Raw genomic sequence first — 20499 nt, 5'->3', positions numbered from 1 at the left:
AGCTCCCAGTCCCCAGAGCCATTCCCAGAGTTAAAGGCCTGACTTGCTGAAAAGATAAAAGGCTCTGTCAATCCCAGCAATATTCCTCACTTCAATTAATCATCCCAGAAAATGGTGAGTTTGTTGTCTCTTTGTCTCCATTTAGCTTGAGCAAATCCAACTTTCCTCATTGTCTCTCTGCAGATTATGAAAAGCTTTTGTTGATTATATCATCAAACTCAGGCGAGCCCAGCAGTGTGATTCTGCTCTCAGAATATCACAGCAGCAGCTGTGCCTCAGGTGCCACTGCCCTTCCTTCCCTGTTCAGATGCTCTCCCTGCCTCCCTGGCACGTCTCTCCTTGCTAACAGGAAAGTGTATAAAAATCACCTAATCATTAATATTGAAGAATCATTAGGGCTGATGAAAGCAGCCCTGCCTGCCATGGTGTTGTTTTCCATGCTCGGTGCTTTTGGCAAACACGCCAGGCCCACTTGAGCCCAGCTGATTTTTAGAGCCCACCAGTTGATCCAGGGACCGACTCCATCCACCCACTGCTCCTGGAGGTGGCTGCAGTGACATGGTCATTTCCCAGGCCTGCAGGAATAAATGGATTTCTGGAGGCTGTTTCTGCCTCCCTGCTCTCCCCCAGCCCCTGCTTTTGATGCAGACAGCATCCAAAAGGCAGCAATCCATGGTGGAGCAGCAAAGTCCTGCTTGGGTTTTTATTGAAGCAATGATGTGCTGGCTGGCTGAGAAGTGTCAAAACTGCAATCTTGGAGCATCAACAAAATAAGGCAGGATCCATCCCTAGGGGAGAGGAGGGCTGAGAGGAGGAAGGAGCCCGGGATGGGTGGATCTGAGCCCTTCTCTGGGCTGCACACCAGAGTCAGACCCAGTCCCTGGTCCCTTGGTGAGAGCACAAACGTTGCTGAGCCACTCTGGCCAAGGCAGGGCTGGGAACAAGGCCAGGGCTTGCACTTGGGGCTGGGGGCTTCAGCTGTGGACCCTGACCTGTTCCTTGGGGCAGCTCTTGTAGCCATGATAATTTCTGAAAAATCCTTTCCTTAGGATTGTTCCTCCTGAGAAGCCTCAGGAACAAAATGTACCCAATGGTTATCTGCTGCTGTGGAATGCAACAGGTGCATCTGGGATTGGGCTCAGGTGGTTGTTTCTAATCAATGGCCAATCACAGCCCAGCTGGCTTGGACTGTCTGGTCAGCCACAAGCCTTTGTTATCATTCTTTTCCATTCCTTTCAAGCCTTCTGATGAAATCCTTTCTTCTATTCTTTTAGTATAGTTTTAATATAATATATATCATAAAAATAATATTTTATATATCATAAAATAATATATCTCATATAACAAAATAATATATCTCATAAAAATATATATCATAAAATAATATAATCTATATCATAAAATGCATCATAAAATAATACAATCTATATCATAAAAATGCATCATAAAATAATACAATATATAATAATAATTATTAGATGATGTATTTATGATATATATTAATGTAATATATCATAAAATAGATAATATAATAATATATATATCATAAAGATAATATTTAATATAATATATATCACAAAAATATATGTCATAAAAATATATATCATAATGAATCAAGCCTTCTGAAACATGGAGTCAGCATTCTCATCTCTTCCCTCATCCTAAGACCCCTGCAAACAGCACCACAAGTTCTTGCAGAACTCAGCATTCTTCCAGGCCAGTGGAAATGGTGGGTGCAGAGCTGAAATGCCCCCAGCCCAGGGCCTGGGAGCTGCTGCTGCCTGTGCCAGCCCCCCAGGCTGACTCAGAGCTGTGCTTTCAGCTCTCTGCTGTGTTTCTGCCACACAGGAGGCCTTCGAGGAGCAACTGTGATCGATGCCTTAGATACCCTGTACATCATGGAGCTCGAGGAGGAATTCCAGGAAGCCAAGCAGTGGGTGGAGAAGAGCTTTGACTTGAACGTGGTGAGTCAGCTGCTGGGAATGCCTGCCTGTGCCACCTCAGCTGCCAGCCCTGAGCACAATCTTCCCCAAAGCTCGGTGGGGGCAGGAACCACTCAGCTGATTTTCTTTGTAAGGCCAAGGGGAGCAGCGCAGGGATTCAGCCCAGGGGTTTTCTGCTGGGTGCAGAGGGGCCAGCAGATCAGCCTCAGCTGGCTGACAAGGTTCAGTGTTTAATGGTTCTTGTGTTCTGCTCTGGGTGATAGAAACAGACTCTCACTGCTACACACTCCAAGGAAACGTTGCTCACCAAAGAACAAGTTCTGATTCATCTCAGGTAAATGTCTGCCTGTGATAAAACAAGATTTCCTTATCAAATTTCCTTATTAAATTAGATTAAGGTTGTAAACCCAGCTCCCCTTGTCTGGGCCCTTTGTTGGTGTCACTGCTGGGACCTGTGTGACACCTCAGCAGCAGAGGGGGAGCACAGGGGAGCCAGGGTTTGGGCATCACCTCTGCAAACAGCCAGGGCTGCTTCTCCCTGGGCCCTTGGGGCTGTGCTGGGGCTCTGGTGCAGCTCAGCAGGGCTGGCAGCTGAAGGGTGCTGTCCCTCCTCACCCCCAGCTGATGGCATCCCATCAGTGGCAGCCACAGAGAATGTTCAAACCAAAGTGCAGCTTAAACTTGTATTTGTTTAATGCCAGTCTCGTTGGTGTGAGGAACGGTTCTCCCAGGGGAACAATGCCTGCAGCTGCCTTTTTAGAGAAGCATCATTTGGGAGGGCACCACTGGCATTCAGGGATTCATAAGAGACAGCCCACATCTGATAAATCTGGTGAATGGTCTCAGTCCGTTACTGAATCGATAAACAAGGGACAAAATCAACTGGGAGATAATTTATCTGGATTTCATAAAAGCTTTTAATCTTGGCCTGCAGAATAGATTGATCTGTAAAGACAAGAGTGAATGCAATGGATTGATCAGTGGAGTCGGGGAGCACAGCAAGGGAGGCCGGGGGAATTAATTCAATATTGCCTCTCTACAAGGAGCTCTCACAGTCCAGAAAGGCAGGACAGGGACTGCAGGACCCACAAGCTCTGCTGGAAACTGGGTGCTGTGGTCTGTCTGAAGTTGTGTTGGGGAAGGTTTAGGCTGGATTTTGGGCAAAGGATTTTGGATTGCTGGCACTGCCCAGGCTCCCCAGGGAATGGGCACAGCTCCGAGGCTGCCAGAGCTCCAGGAGCTCTTGAAGAGTGCCCAGGGATGCCCAGGGTGGGGTTGTTGGGGGGTCTGGGCAGGGCCAGGGGTTGGGCTGGGTGATCCAGGGGTCCCTTCCAGCTCAGGAGGTTCTGTGATTGTGAGATCTGCCCTGCCTGCCCCAGCTGCTGCCTCAGGTGGTAAATGGGGCAGTTTGGGTGTTTCTCTTCCCTGCAGAGCAAACAGGGAGAGCTGAGAGATGGGCACACAGTGCTGGGAGACGGGCACAGGGCTGAGGGCTGTGCTGCACTCAGGGCTCTCCTTTGTCTTTGCAGAATGGAGAAGCTTCCCTGTTCGAGGTGAACATCCGCTACATCGGGGGGCTCCTGGCCGCCTACTACCTGACTGGAGAGGAGGTTTGTCCCCACAGAGGGTCCCTCCAGCTCCTGGAGTGTCCCCCCAGCCCCTGGAGTGTCCCCACGGCCCCTGGAGTGTCCCCCCAGCTCCTGGAGTGTCCCCACGGCCCCTGGAGTGTCCCCCCAGCTCCTGGAGTGTCCCCCCAGCCCCTGGAGTGTCCCCACGGCCCCTGGAGTGTCCCCACAGCTCCTGGAGTGTCCCCCCAGCCCCTGGAGTGTCCCCCCAGCTCCTGGAGTGTCCCCACGGCTCCTGGAGTGTCCCCCCAGCTCCTGGAGTGTCCCCACAGTGTCCCCCCAGCCCCAGGCACCAGCTGAGAGCCCTGCCCTGAGCATCAGATAATCCCCCCTTAACAACAGGCTAAACCCATCCTTTTTGTGAATATGGAAATGCCACTAATGTTCCTTTAATTAAGCCTCGAATAATTACCTTGCACACACCGTGCATGGCTCATTTGCCAGAGATCTTCCCTCCTGTGGGCAATTCTAGCCAGACACGTTTGCAGTTGGACACATTGCTCCCCGGGGAAATGCCATTTGCAGAGCATCTTTGTCTCTGTGCTTGTTCCTCTCTCTTGCAAGTCGGATGAGATTTCATCAGACATCGTCCCATATGCTGCCTGGGGCTAAGGAGGGCAGCTGGGAGGGGCAGGGGCTCCCCACATCCCTGTGGAGCAGGAATTCCTGAGCTGGGTGCCCTGGGCTGGTGTCACAGCCCCCGAGGTGGATGCTGCAGCCCTGGGTGAAGCAGGAGCTCTCATCTCCCCTGCCCTCCCTCCTGCCCAGCCTGGAGATGCCATCGTCCGTTTGCTGCTGTGCCTGGGCTGGAATTCTGCATCTGTAGGGAGATGAGGAGATTATGAATTGTTCCTCTGCCCTTTGGTGAGCTGAAACTCTGGTTCAGGGGGAGTTGGGTGAGCACCAGCCCTAAATGAGAGCTCAGCCCTGGGGTGGCTCCTGCACAGTGACACCATTGATCAGGAGCAGCTCTCTTACCTCAGCTGCATTTCAAATGTGTTCCAGGAATGACTTCCCTCTGGGATTTCCCTCCAGGGAAAACTCTCAAAGGCTCGGTGAGACTCAGAGTCTGCCTCAGTGACAGCTTCAACAGGTTTCAGATCAACAGAGCAAAGAGAAGCCACATTAAACCATGAAACTCCAGCAGTGACCCCTTGAAGTCCCATCAGCAGCTGGGGCAGTGCCTGCCACTTACCCAGTGCCACTGAAAGGCAGAACCCAGTCCCTGCTCTTGCTTTCCCCTCTGAACCAACCCCCTGTTTCCCTGTGAGAGTATCAAAGGTCTGAGAGCCCACAGGAGAGCTCAGGTTTCCTCAGTGCTGTATTTTTAGAGCAATGAATTCCTGCTTTCTGAGAGCCACCACCACAGGGCTAGAGGTAAAAGGCTTGTGCTTTATCTCCTAAGTCACTTAGAGGCTTCTCTTGATCAGGACTAATCTCTGCAGTGAAGATTAGTGCTGGTATCAGTCTGTCCCAAAATAATTGCGTGTGCTTGCTTTGTGCTGCAAGGCACCATAAGCTGCAATTTGAGTGGAAAGCCCAAAACTGAGGCATTACCAGTGCAGAAGGAGCAGCTTAGCCATGAAACCACCAATCCTTCTTGGCCAAGAGCTGCAAGGAGAGGGTGGTTGGTTGCAAATCATGTTTTTTACAACAGGAGATGAAAACAAAATCTGGGCAAGCCCACGTTGTAAATCCAGCAGTGCTTCAGCCCAGAAGGATTTCTTCTGATTTCAGCTCAGCCATTGCAGCTCCTTCTGTTCTCTGCCATGCTGGGAATGGGAAGGATTTGGGGAGCACTCTGGATCAGCTCAGATCACAGGGTGCTGGTGTGAGCTGCTCTGCTGCAGGCTGAGGCCTTGGCTGCTGGTTTAGTGCAGATTTGAGAGGAAATTTAGAGATGCCCAAGGTCTGTGAGATTTTTGGTTCAGATTTTTTTTTGTGCAGGGGAGCCAGGGCACAGCACACCTGGAGCAGGGGTTCTGCAGCACCTCCAGTGTTTTATAACTGTGTGTTTGGAAAAGGGGATGTGGGGGATCCTCTGTGACTCCTTCCATCAAATATTTATCCTCCCTTTTAACAGGTGTTCAAGAGCAAAGCCCTGGAACTTGGAGAGAAACTTCTGCCAGCCTTCAACACCCCCACTGGAATCCCCCGTGGAGTCATCAACCTGGGCAGGCAAGGCACATCCTCAGCAGCATTTCCTTTATTCTGGGAGCTGGGGAGGACCAGGGCCAGCAGCAGCTCCTCAGAGCTGTCCCCTCCAGGGCAGATTCCTCCAGGTCCCTTCCTTTGCCAGCTCAGACCCTGGCACAGATTGCAGGTGACTCAGGTCACACCCAGCTGTGCTTTGTTAATTAATTTGGTGCTGGCCACAGTTTCTTCCTCTGCCTCCTGCCAGGGCTCCCTGCTGCAAGAGCATTTTCCTCACTCTCATGTTCTGTGAAAGGTGATTTTCTACTCTGCTCATAGCAGGGATTTTTGCAGTGTGCCCAGCTAGATGCATGTGAATTCATCCAGGAAAAAATGGATTTAAAAATTGGAAAAACTGGGCAAGGGAGTGGATGGGACTGGCTGAGAGTTTTGGTGCTGGAAAACAGAGTAGAGCACAGAGCCCTCAGCCAGGCTCTGTCCTTCCTCAGCCCCAGGGTTCAGGCTGGTGATGTTCTCAGGGCCAGGGAGGCTCCTGAGCTCAGTCAATCCCTGCCTGCAGAAGGTCTGGCAGCCAACAGAGCAGAGCTGGGGCTGCCCTGCTGCTCCTGCCTCTCCTGGCAGACAATTCCCTGCCAGCCAGGCAGGATTTGGATTTGCTGCTTCTGATGCATCCAAACAAATCCACGGGTGAGAGCTGCAGGAAATGCGGGTTAACAAAGCCTTTCATCCTCACCTCTTGCGAAACCCTCAGAGTCATTTTCCAGCCCTTAGCCCAAATCTCCTCCTTGGCTCTGCAAGCAAAAGACTTCCAAACATTTGGCTCACGCTGCTGCGTTGCTCAAATATCACTGTCAGCCCTCAGCTGTCTGATGTGCTCCTGATCCCGGGAAAATTGGAGCCACCAGCAGCTCTGTAATTGTCCTTTTTTACAGCACAGACATCCTGCTTCCTCTGTGCCTGATAAAGGCTCTGCATAGACTAACCTTTCACAGAAATGCCAAACCCTCCCCTGCCCTTTGTGAAGACAATTGGAGCAGCCTCCGTCTGCCCAGACATTCCCAAAATGTTTTGCTGGTGACCTTGAGTGAGAGCAGAGAAAATCGACAGAACACGCGGGCCACAGGCAGAGCCCCCGCTGCTGCTGCCTGGAGCTCTGGGGCTGGAGTGCCAGGTGATTGAGGAGCAGGGATGGAGGGACTGCATCCACAGCCTGAGCAGCCAAAGGCTGCAAACCCCCAGGGAATGGGAGTTACTCAGAGTGCAAGGGGAGGGCGAGGTGAGGCTGTGAGACCCAAACATCAGGGCCACAACAAAGCCCACGAGAGTTTTGCAACGAGGAATTTTCTCTCCAATTCTGCTTTTGCAAGGATGTGCTAATTCCAGAGAGACCTCAGCATCCCCAGAAGGAGGAGGAGGAGGAGGAGGAGGGTCCTGCAGTGTGTGTGGGCCTCTGCTGGTGGGGGGGTGGGTTAAAAGGGACGTTCAGAAATTTGAAACCAGAAAACCCCCCTGGCATTGAGTCAGCTCTGCACATTCATTCTCGAGGGCCCAGCACAGCCTCCCCCCAGCTCTGCCATAACCAGCTGCCTTTATCTCTTGCTGTCACCTTTTCCTCTGGGGTCCCCTCTCTGCTGAAGAGTTTCCTGTGGCTGCCTGCTGTCCCCTGGCTCCTGTCCCATCCCACCCTCCTGCTTTGCTCTGTGTCCCATCCCTCACTCCTGCTTTGCTCTGTGTCCCATCCCTCACTCCTGCTTTGCTCTGTGTCCCACCCCACCCTCCTGCTTTGCTCTGTGTCCCATCCCTCACTCCTGCTTTGCTCTGTCCCATCCCTCACTCCTGCTTTGCTCTGTGTCCCATCCCACCCTCCTGCTTTGCTCTGTGTCCCATCCCTCACTCCTGCTTTGCTCTGTCCCATCCCTCACTCCTGCTTTGCTCTGTGTCCCATCCCACCCTCCTGCTTTGCTCTGTGTCCCATCCCTCACTCCTGCTTTCCATCCTGCTGCTCCAGCTGCCACGCTGGCCCTGGAGTGCTCTGTGTGCTCCAGCTGCTGCTCTGTGCTCTGCTCTGTGCTCTGCTCTGTGCTCTGCTCTGTGAGCTCTCCCTGTGCTGCAGCCCTTTCCTTCACACGTCCCTAAATCCCCTCTGTATTCCACATTTTCCCTCAGCATCCTCTCCTGGCCTCTCTCCTGACCTGCCACTGGTTTTGCTGCTTTGGATCTCCACGGGGGAAGGCAACAATTTGACATTTCAGACCCACTTATCTGGAAGATAAAGGAGGTTCTGGGCATGTTCCTTTCCCTTTGGAGGCCAAGGTCCTTTAAGCAGTGGCTTCCTCTGAGCTGCTGGAGAGCAGAGCAGCTCTGGAGGCCCAGTTTGTGAGGCTGACAAAACATTTCCTGCAGGGGGTCACTGCAGGCTGCTCTCGGAGCCAGGGCTGGCTGCAGATGGGCTCTGTGTCCTCCCTCCCTGCCCTGCCCTGCCCTGCCCAGCAGCTCTGCCGTGCTGTGGGACCCCAGCTCAGCTCCAGCAGCGAGCACATCCCGGGCTGTGCTTCTGGGGAGGGCATCTCTGGGACCCCACAGAGCTGCAGGGACAGCAAACACGGCCCCACTTGGCAGCTGCAGCCCTGCTGGGCTGAACTGAGCCGAGCTGAGCTGAGCTGAGCCGAGCCGAGCTGAGCTGTGCTGAACCCTGCTGGGCTGATCTGAGCCGAGCTGGACCGAGCCGAGCTGAGCCGAGCTGAGCTGTGCTGAACCCTGCTGGGCTGATCTGAGCCGAGCTGGACCGAGCTGAGCTGAGCCGAGCTGAGCTGTGCTGAACCCTGCTGGGCTGATCTGAGCCGAGCTGAGCTGAGCTGTGCTGAGCCCTGCTGGGCTGAACTGAGCCGAGCTGAACTGAGCTGAACTGAGCTGAGCTGAGCTGAACCGAGCTGAGCTGAACCGAGCTGAGCTGTGCTGAACCCTGCTGGGCTGATCTGAGCCGAGCTGAACTGAGCCGAGCTGGACCGAGCTGAGCTGAGCTGAGCTGAGCTGAGCTGAGCCGAGCTGAGCTGAACCGAGCTGAGCTGAACCGAGCTGAGCTGAGCCGAGCTGAGCCGAGCTGAGCTGAGCCGAGCTGAGCTGAGCCGAGCTGAACTGAGCTGAGCTGAACTGAGCTGAGCTGAGCCGAGCTGAACTGAACCGAGCTGAGCTGAACTGAGCCGAGCTGAGCTGAACCGAGCTGAGCTGAGCCGAGCTGAGCTGAGCCGAGCTGAACTGAACCGAGCTGAGCTGAGCCCTGCTGAGCTGAGTTGAGTTGAGTTGTGCTGAGCCAAGCTGAGCCGAGCTGTTTGTGAGGCTGTGTGTGGTGCAGCCTCCCTCCAGGGCAGTAAATCAAGGGCAGCAATGGACTCCTGGCAGGTGTCCCCATGTCCCCAGAGCAGGGCAGGGCAGGGCACGGGTGCTGCTGGGGCTGTGACCCTGCAGGGCAGGGACTGAGCACTGTGACCACACCGCCTCTCTTGACCAAACAGCCAGCTCGGGGCCTGCCACGTTTTCCTCTCCATCACAGCAAGGGAAACTTCTTTTATTTCCTCACAAGGATCATTGGTTTTAACCTCCTGTAAACAACAAACGCGTCCCTCTCCCAGCCAAGCTTCCCGGCGCCATCTAGTGTCACCCCCAGCCTTCCCCGTCCCTGGAGCTGCCAGGAGGGACCAAACGGAGCCACCACACCTCTGGGGAGCGCCCACAGCGGCTGCCTTGGTTACATCCAACCCTGCATCCTCCAGGACGTTCTCCTCTCTGGGGGGTTCCAGGGACACCCAGAGCTGGGGGTACCACGGGGATGTTTTATCCCAAGTATCTGTGTGGGGCAGGGTGGCAGTGCTCCTCCAAAGCTGTTTGTCAGCTGAGCTGTGCAGGAGGGATTCCTCTCCCACCAAAAAAAAAAAAAAATGCAGTTTGTGCAGTCTGTGTGTGCTAGCCCAGTCCTAAAGAATCTCTGGAAAATCACAGCTCAGTGCCACTGGAACTGCTGCTGAAAATCTGTGTGTGTGTCCTAAAATCTGTGTGTGTGTCCTAAAATCTGTGTGTGTGTCCTAAATCTGTGTGTGTGTCCTAAATCTGTGTGTGTGTCCTAAAATCTGTGTGTCTGTCCTAAAATCTGTGTGTGTGTCCTAAAATCTGTGTGTCTGTCCTAAAATCTGTGTGTCTGTCCCAAATCTGTGTGTGTGTCCTAAAATCTCTGTGTGTGTCCTAAAATCTGTGTGTCTGTCTCAAATCTCTGTGTGTGTTCTAAAAATGTGTGTCTGTCCCAAATCTGTGTGTGTGTCCTAAATCTGTGTGTGTGTCCTAAAATCTGTGTGTCTGTCCTAAAATCTGTGTGTCTGTCCCAAATCTGTGTGTGTCTGTCCCAAATCTGTGTGTGTCTGTCCCAAATCTGTGTGTGTCTGTCCCAAATCTCTGTGTGTGTGTGTGTGTGAGTTCTAAATCAGTGTGTGTGTCCCAAATCTGTGTGTGTGTGTCCTAAATCTGTGTGTCTGTCCCAAATCTGTGTGTGTGTGTGTGTGTGTGAGTTCTAAATCAGTGTGTGTGTCCCAAATCTGTGTGTGTGTGTCCTAAATCTGTGTGTCTGTCCTAAATCTGTGTGTCTGTCCCAAATCTCTGTGTGTGTGTGTGTGTGTTCGAAATCTGTGTCTGTCCCAAATCTGTGTGTCTGTCCTAAATCTGTGTGTCTGTCCCAAATCTGTGTGTGTGTGTGTGTGTTCGAAATCTGTGTCTGTCCCAAATCTGTGTGTCTGTCCCAAATCTGTGTGTGTGTGTGAGTCCCAAATCAGTGTGTGAGTCCTTTCCATGCCCCAGTGACACCTGGCAAGGGCAGGGCTGCCCCGGGGCAGGGCCACCCCAGGCTCTGGCTGTTTGCTGGCACTGAGAGCTCCCTTTTCTCTCCTTGCAGTGGCATGAGCTGGAGCTGGGGCTGGGCATCTGCTGGCAGCAGCATCCTGGCAGAGTTTGGGACCCTGCACCTGGAGTTCCTGCACCTCTCCGAGCTCTCTGGCAACCCAGTGTTTGCAGAAAAGGCAAGTGAGCCCAGCCTGGCTTCTGTGGGGTGGCCTCTTCATCCTCCTGGGGGGCTTTTCCCAGTGTGGATTTTACCCAGAGAAGGGCACAGCCATCAGGAGCCTGCTTTGAGGGACACAGATTGTTCCGGGCAGAACCCAAAGGGAAATGGGGCTGGTCCAGAGTGCCACAGTGGGGTACAAACTGACAGGATTGCCAAAAAAACACCCAAAAATTCTGCTTTTCCAGCATGTGTCCAGTGCAGGTCTGTCAGCTGTGAAACAAGGAGGAGAGACAGGAAAAAAAAAGAGGAGGAAGAAGCTGGGAGAGGAAAGTGGAGCTGGGATGGAGGGGATGGAAAGCAGTGAGGGTGGGGTGAGCAATGAGTGTCACAGAGGAGGGAAAAGCAGAGGGTGAAGGGAAACAGGAAAGCCAGGAAAATCTGTGGGAAGATGAAGAGAGGCCGGTGATGTGAAACAGAGACAAGGCTGAGGTTCCTGAGGACAGGGATAATGACAAATTGCTGCCAGGGAGGAGAGGCCAGGGAGAGGAGCACTGTGAGGAAATGAAGGGAGGGGAGAGATAAGGAAACGCGGGGGATGCACTGCTGAAAACCAGAATTGCATCCTCAGTCTGGGTTCAAACCTCTGTCCCCAGCCTAAGAGATTTTCCTCTTCTCCTCCTAAGCCTGTGGAGGGAAAAGGGCAAAACCTTTCTGAGGGACTCTCCTGGGCTGATGTGTGCACAGAAAATGGAGCACAGCCACCCTGAGAGGGAAAATGTGGGATGGTGTGGGCTCCACCAGCCCAGCCTGGGGAAATTCCTGCAGGGGAATGGGATCAACCCATGAGCTCCCAGCCTGGGACTGGGGTGATTTTAGCAGGAATTAAAGCCCATCTGTGTCTTTTATTCAAACCTGTCATGAATATGCCAAGCTCCCAAACTCCAGTAAATATTATGGAGCCTGACAACTTCCTTGGAAGCACTGGCTGAAGGCTGTAGCCAGCTTTTGGCGTGCAAATTGTCTGATTTTGTAAAAGGTTTAGGGCAAATTAGCTGCTCTGTAGGTTATAATAGAATATTTATGCTGCATGGAATTTAACTGGGTCCCTTAAGGGAAAGGCCTGTTGGATTTAATGGGGGTGAAACCAAGGGGGGCTTTAGAGAGTTAAGTGCTGGCTGTTCTGGGGCATTAAAGGAACTGTCTCTCGTTGAAGTTAAAGGCCTCAATTCATCACGTTAAGTGACCACACGGTGAATTTAAGTGCTGTGTGAGTCACTCATCCCTGCCACTCCTTTCCCTTTGGATCATGGAAAAAATCACCCCTGGCATGGCTCACATCTCCCATTTCCACCCAGATCCCCAAGCATAGAATCAGATTTGGGTTTGGAAGGGACCTCAGAGCCCACCCAGTGCCACCCCTGCCATGGCAGGGACACCTCCCACTGTCCCAGGTGCTGCCAGCCCCAGTGCCCAGCCTGGCCTTGGGCACTGCCAGGGCTCCAGGGGCAGCCCCAGCTGCTCTGGGCACAGGGAGGAATTTGGGAAGAATATCCCATCTAACCCTGGTCCCCTTTACCTTGGGGCCATTCCCCCTTGTCCTGTCACTCCACACCCTTGGGGAAAGTCTCTCTCCAATTCCCTGTAACCCCTTCAGGTGCTGGAAGGACAGAATCCCCCAGGGTCCCTTCTGGACCATGGCAGTGAGCTGACCTGGGGCTCTGCAGTGTTTCCAGAGCCATTTCTGAGATTGGGGTTGGGCTGAGCCCCTGAGCCTCTCCCTCCCTGAGCTGTGTCCAGGCTGGGAGGGCTGGAGGGAGGCATGGAGGGAGGGCAGAGCACTAACCCCAGGCTGTCTGTGCTCTCTCACAGGTCAGGAACATCCGCAGGGTGCTCAGCAGAGTGGAGAAGCCCCAGGGCCTGTACCCCAACTTCCTGAGCCCGGTGACGGGGAGCTGGGTGCAGCGTAGGTATCCGTGCCTGCAGCAGGCCAGCCTCTCCTCCCTCCTTCCCTCCTTCCCCAGGGGCACAGCAGCCAGCCAGCCAGGCTGTGGGACAGGAGATGAGCCAGGCTTGGCAGGGAGCAGGGCAGGAACTGTGCCCTTACCCCCAGATGTGTGTCCAGCTGTGTGTGCCAGCTGCAGAGAGAGAATCAGAGCCTTGCTGAGTGTCCCAGCTGCAGAGAGTGTCCCTGTGAGTGTTCTCAGAGAGAGAATCAGAGCCTTGCTGAGTGTCCCAGCTGCAGAGAGTGTCCCTGTGAGTGTTCTCAGAGAGAGAATCAGGGCCTTCCCTGCATGGGGCTCATCCCGCAGGTGTTGGGATCCTGCAGCCAGCACAGGGAGCTGCATGGGGAGCACATGAGGTTCCCCTCCAAAGTTCAGGAGCCACCTGGAGAAGCAGAGGGCTTGGAGGAGCCCTGGATTCCCCTCGGATCCCCCTCAGATCCAGGGAGGAATTCTCCTGTGCATTCCTGTTGCTGTTACCATGGCAGCTCTGCAGAGCCATTTGGGAAGGAAGGATGAGATAAGGGTGTTTGCTTCTCTCCTGTTGGGAGCCCAGCACTGGAGCAATAATCAGGGAAGGTCTTGGAGAGGGCAGGGGAATTGTGGTGGCACACAGGGAGGAGGCTGTGCCCCTCCTCAGGAGTTTGCCCTGTGGCAGGAGCCACTTGTGCAGCTGGGCCCTGATCTGTGACCTCCACTCTCTGCTCTGTTATTGATCTGCTTGTTCTGGCTGCTGGATTTGATGTTGCCAAAGAAAAGTCTCTTTCAGAGACTGGTTTGAACCTGTCAGAGGGTGACATTTATCATCCAGGCAGGTTGCTCTGAGTCCTGCAGCTCCTGGTGTCCCCATGCTCTGTTGCACCTGGGCTGGATCACTGCAGAGCTCTCCCAGCGCTGCTTTTGTGGCTCTGGTGGCAACAGGCAGGGACAGAGCCCTGGCTGTGAGCAATCCCTGACCTGTAACTGGCAGGGCTGGTCCCAGCAGAGTGCCTGGGATGGTCACAGCTGTACATTGAACCAGAGCTGCCCCTGGGTGCTGGGAGGAAGCCCTCATCTCTTCTGCCACGAATTTAATGCTATTTTCTGTCTCTTCTGCCACGAATTTAATTTCTCTTTTCAGAGAGGGGCCTGGTGGTGCTTTCCAAAGCACAGTAAAAGCACTTTCTGATTGCTTGGGACAGGAGGTGCCTGGAGATTTCCTGGTTCCAGACAGACTTTCACAGGCTGTTTGTGACCTTGGGATCTGCCCCCATATTCCAGGGAGGGAGAAGAGTGATCAGCCCCTTCTGTCCCCCAGTGCTGCTGGGGACAAACAGATGAGGGCCAGAGCAGGGAGGCATCTGCAGCCTGCTCCCCAGAGAGGCCAGGCTCTCATTTCCTCTCCTGCCATTAAAGCTCTTTGCAGGAGGCTGTTTGCCTTGAAATTGCTGTGATTTTCTTAAAAGCTGTATCTTTGACCTGGCTGAATGAGCAGATCTCGTCAGTGGAGAGGCTGGGCTGAGGCTGTGGGAGGGCAGTGTTACCTGTGGGCAGTGGATTTATTGATGCAGGGTGCCTGGGAGGCAAACCTGCCGTATGGAGAGCAGCTCTGCAGCAGGGCTGCAGCTTTGGAGAGTTTCTGAATGACACACTCAGGATCACAGAGCTGCTCTTTAAAGGCAGCCTGTGCTTGCAAATCCCCTGCCCTCCCTGCTGGCACGGCAGCCGCGTGTTTAATCTCATTGTTTTGCTAGGGATTATTCCCTGGATCACTGGACACACTGTGTCAGGGATGTTTGCTCTTCAGGTCAGGAAAATGATGCGTGGCTCTTGGTTTGTGCTGCTGGGAGGATTCAGCATTTGGGATAAGCCTCGGGACTTTATCTGTGTACAAGGAGAGGGGAAACAAAAATCTGAGCAGCTCTGACACCTGCTGCATGAGCTCAGCTGGGAAATGAGGGTGGGGCAGAGCCGGGGGGGGGGACGCTGTTAATTTGTTAATTAACAGGATGGCTCAGTCCAGGGAGGGCCGTTTGTCTTGCTCTCTTAAAAATGGGAGTGCTTGAGTGCTGTAAAGAGCTGCCGTTCCCCCTGTGGCAGAGTTTGGAGCTGTGAATGCATCCAGCAGCTCCCCCCAGGCACAAACCTGCAGCTGCCAGGCCCATTTCACTCTGCAGTCCCTCAGCACCTCCTGCGAGGTCAGAGCAGGGGGTGCTCTGAGCAGACAGCCTGGGAAGTTTCATTTCTGCAGAGGAAAGCATGCACTGCACATCCCTGTACCTGACTTTATCACTTTAATTGTGCCAGCAAGCCCCAGCCTCCCCCAGGGCCCAGAGTCCCTCCGTGGGGCAGGAATACAAATGGCAAAACCCAGGAGTGTGTCCACAGCCCCTTGCTGGCAGCTCTGTGGGATCCCAACACCTCTCCTTCCTTTCCTGAGGCAGGGAGAGAGCTCCCAGGGGCTCCATCCAGATGGAAATCCCTCAGTACCCACCACTGCTTTGGTTTATGAGGCTGGATTTATGATGATGGCTCCATAAACAGGAAGCATCTTCACGTGGCAGGATAAATAACTTGCACAATGAGGCCTCTGAATGGTTCTGCTAGGGGATACTAATGCTCTGGAAAATGACAGAACATTTTTCTCCTGATTGCACTTTCCACCTTTCTTCCTCTCTGAAAAGCAATGCTGCCAGCTCTCCCCAGGAAGCTGGGCAGAGGAAGGAGAGAACAAGGGCATTAAATAGGACGGGATTGTTTCCCCTTTGTAAGGCAGCTGCTCACTGTCTGCCATGAGGCTGAAGCTCTTTCCTGGCTTTCCCACCACAGACCACGTCTCCATCGGGGGGCTCGGGGACAGCTTTTATGAATATCTCATCAAATCCTGGCTGATGTCAGACAAGAAGGACTCTGAAGCTAAGAAGATGTACGACGATGCCTTGGAGGTGAGGAGCCAGCTGCTGCTCCCTGCTTTCTGGGGGGGCCATGGTTCATGAGAAGGGTTCAGACCTTCAGAATGAGCCTCTGGGTTTCCTTGGTTCTCACTCCTGGCACTAACTAACACTGAGTAAGTTTTACTCACTGTCCACTCTCTTGAGATCCTGATTTTCATCCCTTTAGGCAATAGAAAAGCATTTGGTGAAAAAGTCTGCAGGAGGCTTGACCTACATTGCTGAGTGGAGGGGTGGCATCCTGGATCACAAGATGGGCCACCTGGCCTGCTTCTCTGGGGGCATGATTGCCCTGGGGGCCCAGCACAGCACGGGGGACAGGAGGCAGAGGCACATGGAGCTGGCAGCAGAGATCACCAGCACCTGCCACGAGTCCTACACACGCTCAGGTACCTGCACTGCAGGGAGGGCATTGCCTGCCCTGCCAGGGGGGTCTGTGCCCCAGTACTTTGGGCTGGAAGGGACCTTAAATTCCATCCCATGGCAGGGACACCTCCCACTGTGCCAGGTGCTCCCAGCCCCAAGGTCCAGCCTGGCCTGGGGCACTGCCAGGGACCCAGGGGCAGCCACAGCTACTCTGGGCACCCTCATGAACCAATTTTTTTCCAGCAGGGAGAGGGTTGGTGTTAAAAGCAGGGATCTGGGTGCTGGATAGTGCTTGCAAGAGACTGGGATTCCTCAGCACAGACCAACATACCCCTGCTTTTCTGCTTATCAAACCAGTGCAGTTGGTTTTGTCACCATCCTGATCCCTTCTCTCCAAGACACTGCAGAAAAAAAGGCTCAACAAAGCCTTAGGCAAACCCTGGCGTGCTGAGCAGCCCGAAGGCAGCTGGCTGGTGTGCTGCTGGTGCTGGCCTGGCAGTGACAGTGCCGTGTCCTTGTCCCCAGACACCAAGCTGGGCCCCGAGGCGTTCCGCTTCGACGCGGGCAGCGAGGCCACGGCCACGCGGCTCAGCGAGCGCTACTACATCCTGCGGCCCGAGGTGGTGGAGAGCTACATGTACCTCTGGAGGCTCACCCACCAGCCCAAGTACAGGCACTGGGGCTGGGAGGTGGTCCAGGTAAGGCTGCAGAGGGCACCGGGCTCGGGGGGTCCCTGCAGGCCCATGGAAATCTTCGCTTCGGTCGGAGGAAGGAGCGGAAATTATTGAAATTGTGTTAAACGCTGAGATGGGTCAGGAATGCTCCAGGCTGGGTTGGATGGGGCTCTGGGAGGCTTGGTCTAGAGGGAGGTGACCCTGTCTGTGGCAGGGGGGTGGAACTGGGTGATTTTGAAGGTTCCTTTCAACCCAGATTGTTCTCAAACCCATGAGCAATGGGGCAGGGTCTCAAACCTGTGAGCAATGGGGCAGGATCAAACCCGTGAGCAATGGGGCAGGGTCTCAAACCCCTGAGCAATGGGGCAGGGTCTCAAACCTGTGAGCAATGGGGCAGGGTCTCAAACCCAAGAGCAATGGGGCAGGATCAAACCCATGAGCAATGGGGCAGGGTCAAACCCGTGAGCAATGGGGCAGGGTCTCAAACCCATGAGCAATGGGGCAGGGTCTCAAACCTGTGAGCAATGGGGCAGGGTCTCAAACCCGTGAGCAATGGGGCAGGATCAAACCCGTGAGCAATGGGGCAGGGATACACAAAGTGCCTCCATTCAGGGTTATCTCCACTGGGCTGTTTCTTCTCCCCACACTGCGGGGGTGGCTGAGGGTTCTGTTCCCCCAGGCCCTGGAGAAGCACTGCAGGGTGGAAGCTGGCTTCTCTGGCATCCGGGACGTGTACAGCACCACGCCCAGCCACGACAACATGCAGCAGAGCTTCTTCCTCGCAGAGACCCTGAAGTAAGTGTGGGCTCCCAGAGCAGCACAGCTCCTGCAGCAGCTGCTCAAGGAGCCTCAGATGATGAGGGGGAAGTCTTCTCCTCCCAGGGGAGGTGTCCCTGCCCAGGGCAGGGGGCTGGAACCAGAGGAGCTTTCAGGATCTTTCCAAGCCAGCCCATTCTGGGGGAAACTGGGCAAGGCTGGAAATCTTTGTGAGCATCTTTTGTGGATGCTCCTGCCCAGGGGCTGGGGCTGAAGGGCTCTGCTGGGTTACCAGAGAAGGGTGGGGATGTCCAGGGAGGTGGGAATGTGTCCCAGCTGCTGCCTGTGCCTGCCTGAGCCCTGCTGAGCTCCTCCAGGCCGTGTGTCCCTGTCCTGCAGGTACCTCTATCTTCTGTTCTGTGAAGATGACGTGCTGTCCCTGGAGGATTGGGTGTTCAACACCGAGGCTCACCCCCTGCCCATCAACCACACAGACTTGAAAGCAGCAGGGCAGGCCTGAGGCCCTGCCCAGCTCCTGCTCCCCCAGCCTGGGCAGACTCTGCTTTTCCTTTCCATTGAAGGAATTCCTGTTGTTCCTGAAATGGTGTTTGGGGGCACTCGTCCAATTGCGGACAGGATTTTCTTGGGAAGATGAACCATGACTAAGCACCTTCTTTTCCTCTGTGAGGAGCTCTATTAGGCTGATGATGAGATGTTTATTCTGGGCCATACTGTACACAGTTCATAGACATTCCTTTATACAGAGAATTTATATGAAATCCACGGATTTTGCTTTATAGTGGCCAAAGGACTGGAAGTTTGCCATAAAATAGACTTTACACATACACGAACACACACACATCCTCCTTTCCTTTCTCTGGTTCATTTCTGCCTTTCATCTGCTCTTGGATTTATCACCTTTCCAGTGGACAGCTCCCAGTGTTCTGGGATTTCTGGTGCTGGGCTCTGGGGGCTCTGCAGGAGAACGAGGAAGGGGAGTTGTCCTTGGTGTGGGAGAGCAGCTGGAATTCTTGGGGGTGGCTGAGGAGCCAGCTGAGAGCTCAGGAGTGAAGGGAGGACAGGGAGAGGTGATGTTCTACTGGGAAATGAGAGGATCAGACCCTGCAGACAGGAGCAGCCTCAGGCTGGAATTTGCAGATTTCAGGGGGAACTTGAACCACCCTGATCCCTGCTGGAGGGGTAACTCAGGAGCAGTCACCCTGGAGTGATAAATTCCTCCTGCAAGGGACACAGGAGCCAACAGAGGGGCTCTGCTGAGCCCAGAACAAGATCTAAGGCTGCAGAGGCTGTGGATGGTGAGTTCAGGATCCTGAGGGCAGCAGGGAGGGGGGAAAGCTCCAGCCTGGGCTGCAGCAGAACACACCTGGACCTCTCCAGAGGGACAGGTGACACAGCTCTGAGGGACAGGTGACACAGCCCTGGGGTTCAGTGACACAGCCCTGGGGTTCAGGTGACACAGCCCTGGGGTTCAGTGACACAGCCCTGAGGGACAGGTGACACAGCCCTGGGGTTCAGTGACACAGCTCTGGGGTTCAGGTGACACAGCCCTGAGGGACAGGTGACACAGCCCTGGGGTTCAGGTGACACAGCCCTGGGGTTCAGTGACACAGCCCTGAGGGACAGGTGACACAGCCCTGGGGAACAGGTGACACAGCCCTGGGGTTCAGTGACACAGCCCTGGGGTTCAGTGACACAGCCCTGAGGGACAGGTGACACAGCCCTGGGGTTCAGTGACACAGCCCTGAGGGACAGGTGACACAGCCCTGGGGTTCAGTGACACAGCCCTGGGGTTCAGGTGACACAGCCTGGGGGACAGGTGACACAGCCCTGGGGTTCAGGTGACACAGCCCTGGGGTTCAGGTGACCCTGCCTGAGCAGGGACTGGGACAGGGCCACCCCAAAGGTCCCCTTCAGCCTCAGCCATTCTGTGACTCTGTGGTGTCACAACTGTAACTAAACCAAAATCCTTGCTCCTGATGTATTTTTATATACTTTTTTTTTCCCCTGTGCTCTTAAAGTACATTTACCACCCATCACATCTCATTTAACTTTCCTTTTATTGTTTTTTTGGGTGTTTTTCTACTTTTATTTGGAACTAAATGTTACGAGTCACTTGTAATAATTTTACTGCTGTAATAGTCAGGTCTGTGAAACAGAATAAAAGTCTTGTAAAATAAAAAGCTTGTTGGGGTTGATCCTGTAAAAGACCAGCGACTCCATGCTTGGAATGAGACAATACTGGATTTAAAGAGCGGATTTGAAGAGTTTTGTGCAGTAGAAGTTGGTTTCTAGGGGAATCCAGGCAGTGGTTGACAGCAATCCCCAGCTCTGTTGAATTGCTGGATCTGGGATCAGCATTGCCTCTGATCACTGCACAGCTCTGTGGCCCTGGGGGATGGAACATTTTTGTTCATTCTTGTGACAGCCTCGTGACAATTGGTTCATTCAGCAACTTGGGGGAAAATAAAGTTGCTTTGAGCAAGTTGTGAAAACAGAAAATGTTGTTTCTAAATTCCTGCCTTTGTAATTCCCCGAGAGAAATAAGATTGTCAGATGGGGACTTAGCATTATCCCAGGGATAAAGCTGCAGCCTGCTAAGCCTGGCCTAGAGGAATGGGTGTTGGTAAATAAACATCTTGGGAGTGAGCTGTGTTATCCGGGAGATTTGGGGATGGGGAGCTCTTGGAGCTCAAAGGATTCTGATAATGGATTAAGGGAATCTCTTAAATAAGAATGACCTGCTCTTGGAGTAACATGGAGCAGAACTTAAACCCTCAAAATAAACAGTGTGGTTCTGGCTTCCTTCAGGAACAGATCCAGGGCTGGTTTCCATTTCACACGGCTGAGTGGGACCATCCCACACCCTCCCAAGAACTTTCCTGCAGCTCGGTGGCCACTCCACAAACCAGGAGCTGTTCTGGCCAAGGGGAAATCTGGGATGGTTTCTCCTGCTGGGTGGAAATCTTCCCTGTTATTCTTTTTAGGA

At 53.7% G+C, this 20499-nt stretch overlaps 2 protein-coding genes across 51 annotated transcripts in view; both read left to right on the top strand.

Annotated features, from left to right (window-relative positions):
- The window catches only part of MAN1C1 (mannosidase alpha class 1C member 1), a 55562-nt gene extending 35869 nt beyond the window's left edge, over positions 1-19693 (top strand). Inside the window, exons 4-16 of one of the 50 annotated variants that reach the window (XR_011683455.1) lie at positions 1849-1964; positions 3473-3553; positions 5652-5746; positions 10659-10782; positions 12636-12729; positions 15575-15690; positions 15866-16085; positions 16588-16760; positions 17416-17531; positions 17892-18898; positions 19007-19027; positions 19072-19093; positions 19159-19693. Coding sequence is in view for 1 of the 50 variants with exons in the window: in XM_071452997.1 (XP_071309098.1) it covers positions 1849-1964; positions 3473-3553; positions 5652-5746; positions 10659-10782; positions 12636-12729; positions 15575-15690; positions 15866-16085; positions 16588-16760; positions 17416-17531; positions 17892-18012 (1256 nt within the window). In the remaining 49 variants the exon portion in view is untranslated. Of the gene's footprint in view, positions 1-1848; positions 1965-3472; positions 3554-5651; positions 5747-10658; positions 10783-12635; positions 12730-15574; positions 15691-15865; positions 16086-16587; positions 16761-17415; positions 17532-17891 lie in introns of all 50 variants that reach the window. The other 49 variants (XR_011683488.1, XR_011683485.1, XR_011683487.1 and 46 more) reach the window with 49 other exon arrangements.
- LOC139602976 (uncharacterized) lies at positions 6388-10651 on the top strand. The gene is made up of 3 exons (XM_071453289.1): positions 6388-6409; positions 7004-10104; positions 10198-10651. Exons 1-2 carry the CDS (start codon positions 6388-6390, stop codon positions 7993-7995), a joined length of 1014 nt encoding a protein of 337 aa, XP_071309390.1. The 3' UTR covers positions 7996-10104; positions 10198-10651.
- Positions 19694-20499: the final 806 nt, after the last annotated feature.

The sequence above is a fragment of the Agelaius tricolor genome, unplaced genomic scaffold (genome assembly GCF_023055355.1).
Source record: "Agelaius tricolor isolate 1412-34295 unplaced genomic scaffold, bAgeTri1.0.p SCAF_36, whole genome shotgun sequence".
Classification (NCBI taxonomy): Eukaryota; Metazoa; Chordata; class Aves; order Passeriformes; family Icteridae; genus Agelaius; species Agelaius tricolor.
The sequence above is the reverse complement of the archived record's forward strand: the minus strand, read 5'-3'. Positions and strand labels throughout refer to the sequence as shown.